Here is a 15821-nt window from a genome sequence, read left to right as displayed (position 1 = left end):
AAGAAAAGTGAATGAGGAATACAGAGCTTTTAAACATCTTCACATTTCCAGGCATGCTTCATCCCTGACATACTGTCAAACACTGCAGCTCTTAATTAAAGAACACATCTTGGGCTGAATTCCTACTACTAGTGTAATTCAGTTACCAGTAATGAAATCTTCAAGGAACTAAGTAAGACATCACAGCACCATTACATTAAAAAGCTCTAGAAATGAGTATTATATTGTCCAACCGCAAATGCAGGGACAATGCACTCACCATGGAACCTGCCTAAAACATGCTGCAATCATTTGCAAAGCCAGTGATTTTCATTTGAAAATAGGCAACTCCAAAAAGTTAAAGTAAAAATTATAGTGGAATTGCACCAGAAGGTTTATATAGAAAATAAGGATTGGCTTTGACAGGGCGAATCAATGCTTGGAGTTAGCCAGGTGAGAAGGCTGGCTGCATGATGTGTCTTGGGGTGGAGGTGGCTCCCTATTAGGGAGGGCTGTGATGCTGGTATGTATCTTGTTTGTCTTATCATAGAGAAGAAAGTATCAGGGACGAGTGCCCCAGTTCCAGCCTTCATGGTGACATGAAAATGCTATTTAACTGTTTGTGACCTGTTTAGTGCTTATTTATAAAAAGTAAAAATAAAAATCTGTAGCTAAGGAATAAAGGACAACATCAGATAATTTTACAATTCTTCATTTTAAAAAGCCACATACAAAAATTAATTTTTTTTTTTAGTTGAGGAAATTTGTACTTTAATTTTCCAGTTCTGTGGTTACTATATTCTTCTTTGACTTTCATTTTGGTAGGAAGAATGGGACTTTATGTAGTGTTTGGGGAGTTGACAATCTGTATACATGTGAACCTTGTTATAGGTGGATTTTGTTTACCAATCTGGCCCCTGCCAAAATAGGGATCATGCAAATGATGGAGTACTGCACACTTTTCCAACTAGTAGCCCCAACTGTAGCTGCTGTGTCAGGGATAGTATCTCTACTAGAGAAGACTATCACAGCCTGAGGTAGATGGTATGCTACTATTGATCTGGCAAATGCTTTCTTTTTAATATCAGCAAATGCATTCTTTTTAATATCTAATAAAAAGGAGGATAGGAAGCAGTTAGCATTCACATGGGGTGGCCAACAGTATATATCCATGGTTTTGCCCCAATGGTATATTAGTGAAGCTGTCACAATAAATTCTGAAGGGGCCTAGCCCATCTGGACATTCCAAAGACTATCACATGGAACATCATATATTAACACTAACATCATGTTAATGAGACTTGATGAGCAAGAAGTAGCAAGTATATTAAAGGGATGGAAAGATGCAAGTACTCTAGAGGGTGAAAGATAAACCCTGTAAAAGATTGGGGCTTGACACGTTGTTTTTAGGTGTCTGCTGCTATGGGGCAAGTCAGAACATCCTAGGTAAAGCAAAAATTAATGCACCTTGAAAATGTTCCACCCTTGGATCAAATAATTGAATAATCAGATTCATTTATTGGGCAACACAGAAAACAATTTTTTTTGAGCAAGCCCAGAACTCTAGAAAGAAAGAGCTGTGTAGTAGGTTCAGGGTAGGGTACAAGCAGTCCTGCTACTTTGGTCAAATGACTTGGTAGATACCATACTAGAAGAATCTCTGGCAGAGAAAAATACGTTGTGGAGCCTCTGGAAAGTTTCAGTGGGAAAGCTGTGTCACAGACCCTTAAGATTTTGGAACAAGACTATGCCATCTGTAGCAGAAACCTATAGACTATTTGTAAGACAATTCTCATCATGCTGTTGAGTCCTGGTTGAGGCAGAGCATCCAGCAACTGGACAGGATGATTTGATCCATCCTCTTTCTTTGGCTACCTCAGTGGGAATTATGCATCATACCAATACCATGGTTTCCCCTTTCACCAAGGGTAATCCAGTGACCATTGCTGTTGAATGTCTGACCTGCTTGCAACAGAAACTAAAGCTGAGCTCTTGATATGGCATCATCCCTCAAGGAGACCAGCTAGCCTCTTGGTGGCAACTTGACTGCATTAGGTCCCTAGTACCTTGGAAATGGCCATGCTGTATCCTTATCAGAATGGATATGAATTCTGCGTGTTTGCCTTTCCTGGCTGCACCACTATCTTAGGGCTCACAGAATCACTTACCTGCAGACATGAGAGAGACCCTGCTTAATAGTAAAGATACCTACTTTATAGCAAAAGAGTATGGCAGTACGGGCATGACCATGGTATCCACTGGTCCTAACCACACACAGCACTATCCAGAGGATGCTAGCATGATAGAGCTTTGGGATGGCCTCTTGATGGCAAAGCTGAGGCACCAGCTTGGAGATTATATCCTGTGAGGTTGGGGTGCCATTCTTCAGGATGTGGTATACCCTTTAAACCAATGGCTGTTTTATGGTTCTGTGTTTCCAATGGGTAGAATACATGGATCTGGGAACAAAAGGGAAGAAGCAGGAATGGCTCCACTCTCTATCACTTCTGTTAACCCACTTGGAGAATCTGTGCTTTCTGTCTATGTATCTTTAGGCTTTGTTGTTCTACAGGTCCTGGCTCTTAGAGGCAGAATGCTTCTACCAAAAGACCTGTAAGAGTCCCACCAAACTTAGAGCTTTGGCTCCCATGTGGTCACTTTGGGCTCCTCATGCCAGCAGATCAGATACACAGAGTGGTGTTCCTATACTGGCAGAGGTAGCTGACCCTAAGTCATCCTGAAGAGGTAAGAATGCTACTGCATAACAGAGGCAGTGAGGAATGTGTTTGGTACTCCGATGATCCTCTGAGGCATCTTTTTGTTACTCTCATGCCCAGTTTTAATTTTAATTGGCAAATACAGAAACTATATCCTAATAAGGGCATGAACATTAGGGGTTCACCCCAAAAGAAAAACCACCTGGATCAACAGAAGAGTTGGCTGATGGGGAGAGGAATCTAGAATGGGTGAGGCAATGATAGGTGTCAGTGACCAATTGCAGCATCAGGGGCTGTGGCTTATCTCACTAACTTTCCTCTAAACAGTTTTTCCAGAAATTATGACCAGCAAGAATCGTAAAGAAGCTATGCCTGAATGGAGGCTATGGAAGAAGCTGGTTCTGAGTGGTGCAACCATGGTGGTTGGTGCCCTACCTGGATCCCCTTCCCAGGCTGATGCATCTCTCCTCCAGCTGGGTGGGTGTTGGCTACTAACAGCTCACAGCTGGCTCCTTTGGGGAACTGCCCTACACTGAACTGGAGGCTCCTGCCTCACTTGGGAAGCTGCAGTCCCTCCTCTGCCCATTCGCTACCCTCTCTGAGGCAATGACTGATTGATGGACACAGGGGCATAAAATACCAGACTTCTTGTTCGGTGAGAACCACTGCTGTGGTGCAATTTAGGTGCCAAGCTTCCTGGGACACCAAGCTATACTAGTTTGTAGCTGAGACCACATCTTTGCTTAATTTTTTTCCCCTCCCATAGCCTGTCTCCTTCACTCTCCCCCTGAAAACACTAAAATACTCCCTCAGTAAGTCACTTTCACAAGAATCTCATCTTAGGTTCTAGAAAACCTGATCTCAGACAGATGACTTCCTAGATTCTGGCCTGAGTGATTAGTGACACTAATGCCATTTACTGAGAAAGAGAAAAAGGTAAAAGAAGCCATTAAGAGTAAGATCTTCCTTCTTTTATTTATTTATTTATTTTGAGACAGTGTCTTGCTCTATTGCCCAGGACGGAGCACAGTGGTACAACTACAGCTAACTTTAACTTCCAAATCCTGGGCTCAAGTGATCCTCCCACTTCAGCTTCCCCAGTGGGTGAGACTACAGGGACACACCACCACACCCAGCTCTTTTTTAAAAAAGTTTTTGTAGAAACGGAGCTTCGCTCTGTTGCCTGGACTGGTCTTGAACTCTTGGGCTCAAGCAATCCCTCCTGCCTTGGCCTGAGATTATAGGTGTGAGCCACAGCTCCTGGCCTCTTATTTATTTCTGATTCACCGGGTTCTAGCACAGATTCTAGGTCAGTGTGTTTTCAATAAAATTTTTTAGTTAGTTTATGAGTGAAGAAAATGGATTCAATTTTGAATACTAATCAGTTTGAGGTGACATGAGACTTAAAAAGACTCAAGTAAACAGTGAGATATGTCAGTCTAGGACTCAGAATACAGATCTGAATCAGAGAGACAGACTTGGAAGTTATAGATGACAGGCCATAAGATTGAAATTATGCAAGATAGGCAAGTAAAAGGAAAAAAAGAAGTTAAAAGATGGAGCCCTGGGGAATCCTTCATCTCAGGCATCCACCCACATAGCATGTCCTTGACACTATCATCAATGAGAACTGCATTATTTACTAATTGATATTTAAAGCAACCTATCCATCATCCTTCCAGCATGCTTAATCTAGTACTCCCACACCAGAAGTTCTCTGACTTCATTTAGACTCTTTCCTTTTCACTATCCATCATCTTCCTCATACTCTCTCTTCCCTTCTGACTCTGCTTATTCCCATCCATCTCATAACCATTCAGCAACTTGTCCCTCCCTGTATCTTGTCTCTATCCTGATAACCCAGTAAAACCCACCCCTAATTAAGTTGACCCATCTACCTGGGTCATGCCTACACCTGAGCAGCTGAATGCTGGGGCCAACAGGTTGGGGGTAAATTACTGCATGGACTAGTTTCACTTTAAATTCATGACCATAAGTACCATGGTCACTACGAGGCGATTCTCTTGTACTTCCCTGGTATGTTCACTTTCTTACTCATTACCTTGTGACCTGGCCTCCTCCCAGGGGTCACAGGGGAGCTCTCTCAATATTTCACATCTATTTGTATCTGTAGCTGAATTTTAGGCCATCCTCCTGTTTCAGAAACTCATCCTTCCTCCTATACTGTGGATCCTATTTCTTCTTACCTCTCAGTGACTTTGTTTCTGCAAATGAAAGAGGACCCTCCTTGAGCCCCATCCTCTTCATTATCAAACTTTCCTCCTTTCCTTCAGGATTCCTATTAGGTCACTCAATATTATGACCCAAGGCTTTGTATTGGGATGATTTCTTCTTTATACTTAAGTATTTTCATCCAGTTCTACAGACTTAAATACCAATCACATGCTGATTATTCCCATATTTATATTTCCAGCTGTGATCTCGCCCTTGATATCAGATTCACATATCACATATTGACTATTTAATGTCTATGTTTGGGTGTCTAGTAAACATTTTAAACTTATATATCCAACCTAGAAATCAAGATTTCTCCTCTAACCCTATTTCTTCCCTGGTCTTCCCATGTCAGAAAGTGGTGTTAGCGTCTACTCAATGCTCAGGTTGAAATCCTAGGAGTCGTCTTTGATCACTCTTTTCTCCCACTTCCCATATACAATTCATTGTCAAGTCTGGTCTACACACCAGAATATTTCCTGGATCTAATATGTTGCTCTACCTCACTGCTACCAAGCCAGCATTATCTCTTGCCTAGGCTACTGCAATAGCCTTATGATAGTTGTCTCCTCTTCTACCCTTGCCCCTCTATAATTTATTCTTTATTTAGCAGTAAAAAGGATCTTTTTAAAAAATTTAAACATGGCTGTTTATTATTAAATAGAGTAAAATAATTTTGAATGGAGTAAACAGACCAGTATTTTCCTAATTGAAAATTTATAATGGCTTCCCATTGTTTTAAAATAAAATCCAAACTCCTTTCCATGACTTAGTGTCCTCATATACTGGACTTCCCCTGACGACTTCTCTGTTCCCTTTTGTTCCAGTCTCCCTCTTCCCTTCTAAGCTCCAGAAGGCCCCCCAGTCTTTCTGGTTCTCATACCTGCCAAACTCATTCCTGCCTTATAGTTCCCTTACTTGAAACTCTCTTCTACCAGATCTTTGCAAGACTGGATTTGTTATTGTTTGGGTTTCACCTTAAATTTCCCTTTCTCAATGATAATTTTCCTGGCTACTCAACCTAAAATAATCCCCCATACTTTCATCACTCCCTATCACATTACCTGCTTTTCTTTTCATCACAGCATTTATTACTATTTGATATTTTCTTTTTTCTTTTTCTTTTTTTTTGGGCGGGGTGGATAGCATTTTGCTCTGTTGCCCAGGCTGGAGTGCAGTGATCCTATCTCGGCTCACTGCAACCTCTGCTTCCCAGGTTCAAGTGATTCTCTTGCCTCAGCTTCTGGAGTAGCTGGGACTAGAGGCATGCGCCACCATGCCCAGCTAATTTTTGTATTTTTAGTAGAGACGGGGCTTCACCATGTTGGCTAGGCTGGTCTTGAACTCCTGACCTCAGGTGATCTGACCGCCTCGGCCTCCCAAAGTGCTGGGATTATAGGCGTGAGCCACGGCACCTGGTCTTGATATTTTCTTATTTGTTCATTTATTTCCGATCATTAATTTTTCTCCTCTTGTTTTTGAGATAAAATTCACATAAAATTAACCAGTTTAAAATGAGCGGTTCAGTGGCACTTAGTACATTCACAGTGTTTTGCAGCCACCATTTCTATCTAGTTCCAAAATAGTTTCATTATCCATAAAGAAAACTCTGTGCTCCTTAAGCCACGGCTCCTTGTTTCTCCCTCCCCACCGCCCCTGGTAACCACCAATCTGCATTGTTTCTACGGATTTCATTTACGTATTCTGGCTATTTAATATACATGGAATTATACAATATATCACCTTCTGCATTTGGCTTCTTTCATTTAGCGTGTTTTTGAGGCTCATCCACATTGTAGTAATTTTTGGCCTTTTTTGGCATAGCTGCTTTTAATGGCTGAATAATATTCCATTGTATGTATATACCACAATCTGATTATCCATTCATCCATTGATGAAGTTTCGTCTATTTTTTCACCATATTACTTATGTATCTATCTTATTCAAAGACATGTTTAGAACAGGAGCTGCCATATAGTTGGTATTCAATACATGTTTATTTTATTTTATGAATAACACTAATATTTAAGGGACAGAAATAGGAGGGAGAACCCCAGAAACAGGCTGGGAAACAGTAGTCAGAGGGTGACATGAGAATCAGTGGAGTATAGTGTCATAGAAGCCAGAGAACATAAGAATCTCAAGACAAAAAGATTAAGAAAGATGAATACTTCAAAATGTGCATTTAATTAGCAACTAGAAGATCAGCAGTGGTCTTGATAGGAATGGTAGTGATGTGAATGTCAAAATGCAGTAGTAGATGGAAACCACTACACCTAGAACAGTGGTTTCCCATAGGATTTTAAGGCCTCCATCACAGATTAAGTTCCCCAGGCCCAGTTCTTAGAAGAGTTGAGAATTTTCTTTCCTGGTTACTCTGGAGGTTAGGAATTCCTCAAAAGATTAATGTAGAATTTTAGAGATAGAAGGAAGCCCCGTGTTATTAAATCAACAGATACTTCTGCATGTCTTTTATGTGACTACTAGTGCCAAGCCTATTTTAGGTGTTGGGTTACCACAAGAACAAAAATAGAAAACACCCCCTGCTTTCATGGAGCATACATTCTAAAGGAGGGAGGCCAAGCAACAAAATGTCTCATAGTGAAGTGCTATGAGAAAAGGTAAGATGAGGGGCAGGGAGTGAAGAGGGAGGCACTATTGCAGACTGGTTGCTTAGGCATATCTGATAAGGTGATATTTGAGCAGACAGTAATTGTGATCCTAAAAATCCTGAAATCATCTGATATTAGCACAGTGGAGTATTTAGCAACTTTTTCCATTGCTTGACTGAAATATGTGCTTAAGTCCTTAATGATCAAAGTTTTATTGATGCAGAATTTGCAAAGTCCCCTTGGAATTTCTCATAACTTAAATGAGGAATTTTATTTAGTTTACATTATTGGTATGGATTTTAGTCTGTTTCAATAACGTTGGCATTTTATGTTGAGATGAACACAAAAGAGCATTTCAGGGCACTAGAGATCTCTAATACTTCAAAAGCTAATGGTTTTAAGCATTCTTCTACCAAAATAGCTTAACTTTTACTTCTAGTCTCTACTATTACAAATCAAAACCAACACATAAGCAACAAAGGGCTTATATCAAGAATAGAAAGGATACCCATAAATCAGTAACAATAAAGACAATCCACCAGAAAATTAAGTGAGGAAATTGAACAGATATTGTATAAAGGATATCAAAATGGCCAATAAATGTTGCTCAGTCTCATTATTCACCAGAGAAACATGAATTAAAACCATACAAAAGGATCTTATTACATACTGACCATAATGGCTAAATTTAAAAAGGCTTATATTACCATGTGTTAGACTGTAGAGCAAGGACAACTCTTACACACTACTTTGGGTATTCATTGACTCCTACAGGAAAACAGTTTGGTGGTACCTACTAAAGCTGACAGTATTCATACCCTCTGACCTAGGTATTCCATTTTAGGTATATATGCCCAGTGGAAATGTATATATACATGCACCAAAAGACTCATAAAAGAATTTTTTGGCAGCATTATTTGTAATAGCCCCAAATTGGAAATGACTCAAATGTCTATCCATAGTAGAATGAATAAACAAATGTTATTGTCATTGAATGTGATGTTTATATCCCATAGATTACTATAGAGAAACAAAAATAAACTACAGCTGTATAAAACAATATGGGTGATGATGAATCAAAAAAACAAGGTTGAGAAAAAGAAGCCAGAAACAAAATAACATATACCATATGATATAGTTTATATAAAATTTGCAAGTTGGCAAAACAAATCGATAATGCTAAAAGTCAAGATAGTGGTTATGTTGGGGGCAAGCAGAAGTAGACACTGGAAGGGAACATGAGCTGCGGTTCTGGAGTGCTGGGGATGTTCTGCTCATTACTTGGGTGGTAGTTACCTTCCTTTTGTGATAACTCATCAAGCTGTCCATTTATGATTTGTACATGTGTCTGCACGTATGACAGAGTCAATAGAAAAGATGTTTTAAATCAGTCCAAAAGATCACTGCAGCTCTTTAAAATGTACAGATCCTTGAGGACTCATGAAATATCGAAGGGTGAGTCCCAAACACTTGCATTTTTTTAAAAAAACCATCTCCAGTAATTCTGGCCTGCATTAGAGGTTAGTAACCATTGACTGAAACACTTTATGAAATATTATGGATATCTTTTCCTTATATAGATAGGTATGGCCAAATGACTTACAGACCCATCTTGGAGTCCTATTCAAGGAGTGAGGTTAAAAACAAAGTACTGTGTACATCAGTTTATTGACATCAGTGTAAGAGTAAAGCAATAACCCATTAAAGAAAAAAAAAAGCCCACAACCAGCAACTCACCAGTGGGAATACATCATCATCACTAACCAAAGGACTTGTCATTTCTTTGGTTTGAAATGTCAAAGGTGGCAAGGGAGACGTACTTCTATTTGGCTCACAATCATGACTAAATCTAAAAGAGAAGAAATGGTGGTTGTTGTTGCTATCAAGGACACGTTTATTTATGTAGCTAAGGCTTTTAATCTCTCAGATGTCTAAATAGGGGGAAAACGCAACAAAATGTTTGGGCTTGTTACCTGGGCATTTCTTTGAATATGACTTTCCTGATGAATAATTTCTATTTCATTTAAAGGACTTAGAATGATTAAAAATGAAGCGGAAAACTTAACAATTGTTAAAAATATTTTGTGATCCTTATTGCCTATATTGCTTCCCTTCCTGTGCTATACTTTTGTATGTCTTTGTCATTTATTTTAATAACGTAAAGCAGTTTGAGAAAAATCTCCGAACAGCTAATTACACTGCTGCCCTTGACAGTTCTAAATAGATACTCTTTTTCTATTCTCTTTTACACTTAACCTCACTGGCTTTCTTAACAGAATTATAATATTTTTATGCTAAACAAGTATTTTATTTTATTTATTTATTTATTTTGAGACAGAGTCCTGCTCTGTCACCCAGGTTAGAATGCAGCAGCACGATCTCAGCTCACTGCAACCTCCGCCTCCCGGGTTCAAGAGACTCTCCTGTCTCAGCCTCCTGAGTAGCTGGGACTACAGGTGCCCGCCACCACACCAGGCTAATTTTCTGTATTTTTAATAGAGACGGGGCTCCACTGTGTTAGCCAGGATGGTCTCGATCTCCTGACCTTGTGATTCACCTACCTAGACCTCCCAAAGTGCTGGGATTACAAGCATGAGTCACTGCACCCAGCCAACAAATCGTTGAATAACTCTAATTTCTATAGATTTTGATAATTTAAAACATGCTTTCAATTTACATGATCTCCTAAGCTCCTCTGGTTACTAGCTGTGTGATCTTGAGCGGGTAACTTTATCTCTCTGTGACTTTAATTTTCTCACTTAAAAAAGGGTTATTATGAGAGTTGAATGATTAATATATGTAAAATACTTAGAAAACAATGCCTGGCACATAGTAAATGTTTAGTAAAGATTAGGTATTATTATTAAACTAATCTGATCTTCAAAATAACCCTAATATGGCAGATACTATCCACAGATGAGGAGACTAAGATTTAAAAGTTCAATTATTCGTCTAATTATTTACTTTTTAAATCAGAATAAATTGCTAGGAAGTGATGTCTTTAGATTTTGGACTCAAATCCAGATTTTCTTGACTTAAAAAACCCCACTATTTCAATGAAAGTCATATAGCATGGAATTAGTTTGTGCTAAAAAGTAGGTTAGAAAATGAGACTGAAAACAGTAACATTGAGATTTTGAATTTTGGTTTGATGACTAAGCAAATGAATAATAAAACATATAACCAATTTATCCTAAAGTTTTACAAAAAAGGTCCTAATGGTATGGGCTGTTTGGGATTAAATATATTTCATGAAACTGGGGTTTAGATGTAATAAAATCATCAAAGAGGTCAGGCACGGTGGCTCACACCTGTAGTCCCAGCACTCTGAGAGGCTGAGGCAGGCAGATCCTGAGGTCAGGAGATCGAGACCATCCTGGCTAACATGGTGAAACCCCATCTCTCCAAAAAATACAAAAAAATTAGCCTGGTGTGGTGGTGGGCGCCTGTATTCCCAGCTACTTGGGAGGCTGAGGCAGGAGAATGGCGTGAACCTGGGAGATGGAGCTTGCAGTGAGCCGAGATTGCGCCACTACACTCCAGCCTGGGCAACAGAGTGAGACTCTGTCTCAAAAAAAAAAAAAAAAAAAAATCAAAGACCATCAAAACGAAAATCCCTTCAATTTGAAATTATTTATTTTTACTAATGGTTCAAATTCTCCACGGGTATTGATTAGCCCTTTTCAAAGACTTCATAGTTTAACAGAGTTAAAAAAAAATTTCACATTATTTTTCTCCAGTCTTATCCAAAGACTAATTTATATAGACTTATTTCTTATTATACAAACATTTTCAAAGCTATGCATACAAATAGCAATAAAAGTTAAGTGAGGCATCTGTAAATTACTACACAGAAACAAACACAACATGTTTTCCATTTTTGCTTATCTTGAGATATATCTTTTTTTTTTACTCATTCTCCCAAACTATAATTACCATGGAAACAGAACAGCAAATTAAACTGAAATAACATGGTTTATGATGTGCACAATAAGATGAAACATCTCACAATTCAAGTAGAATTATAACATTTGCATAGTACATCTGCATATAATCTTTAGCTGAACCTTTTAATTTGAGTGAGGTTACTATCTATACTTCAAAGCACGGTGAAAACAATTAGTAGCGATTCAAGAAATAGATATCTCTCTGTTATCTCACAGATTTTAGCAAAGTATTATTTGTGCTAAATTATCTAAATAATTATCTTAATTATCCATTTTGCTTTGGATGTACAGATACAGTTTTATGGTGTTAATTACTAACACTTATATAGGGACATTCTTTTTAGTATAAGATCAATAAAATGTAGAGATTGAAAGGAAAGACGACATTATGAAGTAAAGTACTTTTGTTATAAATCATCTTTATATCTGACAAGTTCTTCTTCAAGAATACAGCTATTCAAATACTTCATAAAACCACCTTGCATAAAGTGCTATACATATCAATTTAAAAGCTATCTTAAAAATGATTGCGGAAGGCTTTTAATATCCTCTCACAAGCTGATCTGTTCAATGATCTTTTCCACAGGCCTATTCCAAGGCTGCTGCATGGTTTCACCAGGACAGCAGGCCCCAGTTGCTTTGCTGGGGAGCAGAACTATGTCCGCTTGAGTCTTGAGTCAACGCTTCACAATTTTCAGCTTTGTTGGACATGTACATCCAGTCCTGTCCCTCCATTAATATTCTCCTTGGCCATAGGATGATGTTCTTAGCATGGAGCAAGATTCCTTCTTCTCCAGCCTCACCTTCCAACACTCCACTAAACTCCCTATTCTATGAACTGCTCATTGTTTCCTGGCCTAGAACTGTCAACCTGCGTTTTGCTACTTATTGAGCAAAACCACGGTACAAACATTCTCAACTTTAGGCTTCTAGATGGCTATTCATTCCTTGACAAGAGATCTTGTGACTGGTTACTACAAACCTGCTGACTGTGGTTTTTTAGTATTAGAAACTCTTAATTTATTAGCTAGACTTGAAGCTGTTTTAATGATTAATGTTCAACTGCTAAAATCTGTCTAGTACATGATACAACTTTTAAAACCATAAATTCATTTTTAAACATGTGTCTTATATAGAGATAAAACTCCATTTATTACAAAATTGATTTGTCATTAAAATTAGTTACATATTAATAGCTCTGGATACCACTACTCCAAATTAGCTTGTAAATTATCCTGAAACTTCAAAACTCTAACTTTTAAAAACAATATTTAAAACATCCACACCAAATTCAATCACTTCTCACTCATATTTTTTAAGAAAGTGCTAAGTACCTGTCTTATTGGAAAGCAAATGCTTTAGAAGATCCTAAAACGCTTCACATTTTGAGTGAGTGAACATTAAAAATGTATCACTTTGAACAGGAGTGAAAAACAACTAAACCGAGTTGCTTCAGGGTGAATAAAAGATTATTTTAAGAATGTATTATACAAATCTTCCTCAGTTAAAAACAAGAATTGCCTTAAAATTAGACTATGGATCTTAACATTTTGTGGAACATTTTCTTCATATACTTTTATCTAAAAGCTTTTTCCTTCCTCAAATACTTCAACAAGACCTTACTGCATTAGTCATTGATATGTAAAGATAATTTGTATGTTTTTGATTAATTTATGCCTAACAAATATACATATATAGGTTTTTACTATTTGACTTCACTGAGCTGTGCTGTGAGGGAAAGCAAGATGATTTCATTTTTCAGTTGGTAACATTAACAGAGAGATATCTGCTTTGCAGTTCTTCACTGGTGAATTCACAATGTCCTTGCATCTTAACAACTCTTCCCCATAGTAGGTTTTACATGGTAATAATTTATTCAGAACATTTGAAATGCTGTTTCTTTTAAAAAACAGGTCACTGGAGAACACTGAAATCAGACAAGGCATTAAAACAAATTTAATGAAACTTTCAACAAATGAAACTGGCAGGACACAAGGCTTTGCAGCAGGAATAGCAGCCTAAACTGCTTATTAAGATAATCTCCTGCTGAGCATTTTACCTCTTATGTTGCTTTTTGTGTCCCCTACTGTCTTGTTTTTGTTAGACACTTTTAACACATTCTGTACTGCCTGACAAAGAGAAAAAAGGGGGCAACCCAAACAATAAAAATACCTTCTAAAAGTAATAAAAGGCAGAGTAACTGTCTTTTTGTCTAAATAACAACACCTGGTATCTCCATCTAAAGCTTTCAGTTATTTCCAACTAGCATGAATAGGAAATAGTGTTCTGTACCCAATGGGTGCTCAATACAGATCAGTGACTAACATACACAGGTGACCCTTTATAGTGTCTTCATGGGCTTGCTTTTCTCTCGCAATGAGGCAACTACATACAGTACATGGGAGTCATAATTTGACCAATGGAGAATGAATCCATAAGTACTCTGTAAAGTTTGTTTATTCCATATTAGAACATATATTCTTACACCAAAATCAAGATTACACTCCTTTGGACAGATCTTCACATGGACACATTCACCAGAGAACTGGTCCATGGCCATGTCCAGTGACCTCTTTCATCCTTCCTACACTGCTTTTATCCTGCTGCTGCTGCTGCCACTACCAACACCCCACCATAGCACCCCACCATGATGCTTTCCAGGGGTGGCAGTCAGTCCTCCTTCATTTGCTTCTTTACCTGAAAAGGGGTTATTCATTTGGTGCTTTTGAATGGTTACTGTTTCCTGTATAGGGCTACAATATATCCTTCTAATATATACGTGGCTGAGGTGCTGAAAGTAGGGGGGAACTGTACCATACCCACAAGAATGTTGAACATCTGTTTTATGTTGAACATATATATTTTTTAATATATCTCATGGACTTATGGATTTATCTACCTGCAGAGCTGAGTATGCTTACTTAAACAGATGAGTCTGGCACCACCTCTCCCCAAAAGAAGTATCTTTGAGGCTATGTCAGATTCAGCCATTTGTCTACTTGCCAAAATATACTTTTTAGGTGCCATAAGCTGTGGGAGAAATATTAATATTATTATAAATACTAACAATTTTGTTAGTAATAATGGTTAACATATATGGAACTATAAATTGTATGCAGTTTTTCTCCTATAATCTTCACGAAAATCCTACAATTATTAATCTTGTCAGATAGAAAATCGAGGGTGATAAAGGTTAAGAAAATTTTCCAGAGCTGTAAATATTAATTCTGTTGTATAACAACAAAATATAAGGTTTTTCACACTAAATATTATGAGCTTATGAGCAAATGTTGCAATGAAGTTGGGTCTGGACCTACTAATCCACCATTTCTTGGCACTATGAAATTAAATAATAAATTGATATCAAATATGTCTGGGGAGTGCTGCATACCATATCCCTTGTTGGACACTCACAGTGTAAGTTAACATATTAATGGCTCTGAGAAATACTGTATAAAAGAAACTTGCTTATTTCATTCAGCATTTTCCAAGTTTGGGAAAACAGTAAAAGGCTTTCAGAGACAGTTATGACTCCATAAATCTTTTATTAAAATTGAATAAATTGGTCTATTTTTATGGTTGATATATTTGAATTTTTAATAAGACCTTTTACAGAGTATGGGAATAATGTGGACAGCAGATAATGATTTTCCATACACTTCTCTTCATTTGGAGAAAACCTATACATTCATAGATTACTTGCCTACAAAATCGCCAATAATTTGTTGCTACTGCTAGAATGTCAACAGAAAGTGTATCTGTTGGCCAGGTGTGGTGGCTCACGCCTGTAATCCCAGCACTTTGGGAGGCTGAGTTGGGTGGATCACTTGAGGTCAGGAGTTCAAGACCAGCCTGGCCAACATGGTGAAACCTTTGTCTCTACTAAAAATATGAAAATTATCTGGGTGTGGTGGCAGGGGCCTGTAGTCCCAGTTACTTGGGAGGCTGAGGCATAAGAATTACTTGAACCCGGGAGGCAGAGGTTGTAGCGAGCCGAGATCCCACCACTGCCGTCCAGCCTGGGTGACAGAGCGAGACTCCTTCTCAAAACAAACAAACAAACCCCAAAAGCCAAAAACAACAAAAAAGAAAGTGTATCTATTATTGAAGGTAGGTGATAAGGGACATGTTCCTATATTTTCTATTTTGTTTGAACAATATACCTAACATATTAAAATCTAGTCTTCTCTGTTCCCATGACATCAAAAGTAAAATTACTTATCTGTATGTTTTGTATACCACCTCAGCTTCCAAAAATGATCTGAGATGACTAACAAACTAAAGTCCACTGTAATACTCCACGCATTTCAAATCGACACAATTTCTTATAA

The 15821-nt window shown here is 38.1% G+C and overlaps 1 protein-coding gene and 1 long non-coding RNA gene across 4 annotated transcripts in view; one reads left to right on the top strand and one right to left on the bottom strand.

Annotated features, from left to right (window-relative positions):
• The window catches only part of LOC103248232 (uncharacterized), a 144346-nt gene that overhangs the window by 24592 nt on the left and 103933 nt on the right, over positions 1 to 15821 (top strand). The window lies entirely within an intron of this gene.
• DEUP1 (deuterosome assembly protein 1) overlaps positions 1 to 15821 on the bottom strand; it is a 107472-nt gene that overhangs the window by 3718 nt on the left and 87933 nt on the right. For 2 of the 3 annotated variants that reach the window (XM_008020507.3, XM_073020276.1), the window contains one exon: positions 9281 to 9392. In XM_008020507.3, the coding sequence (XP_008018698.1) occupies positions 9281 to 9392 (112 nt within the window). Of the gene's footprint in view, positions 2439 to 9280; positions 9393 to 15821 lie in introns of all 3 variants that reach the window. The other variant, XM_073020275.1, reaches the window with a different exon arrangement.

Source organism: Chlorocebus sabaeus, chromosome 1 (genome assembly GCF_047675955.1).
Source record: "Chlorocebus sabaeus isolate Y175 chromosome 1, mChlSab1.0.hap1, whole genome shotgun sequence".
Taxonomy (NCBI): Eukaryota; Metazoa; Chordata; class Mammalia; order Primates; family Cercopithecidae; genus Chlorocebus; species Chlorocebus sabaeus.
Note: the sequence above shows the minus strand (reverse complement) of the source record. Positions and strands in the feature narration are given on the sequence as shown.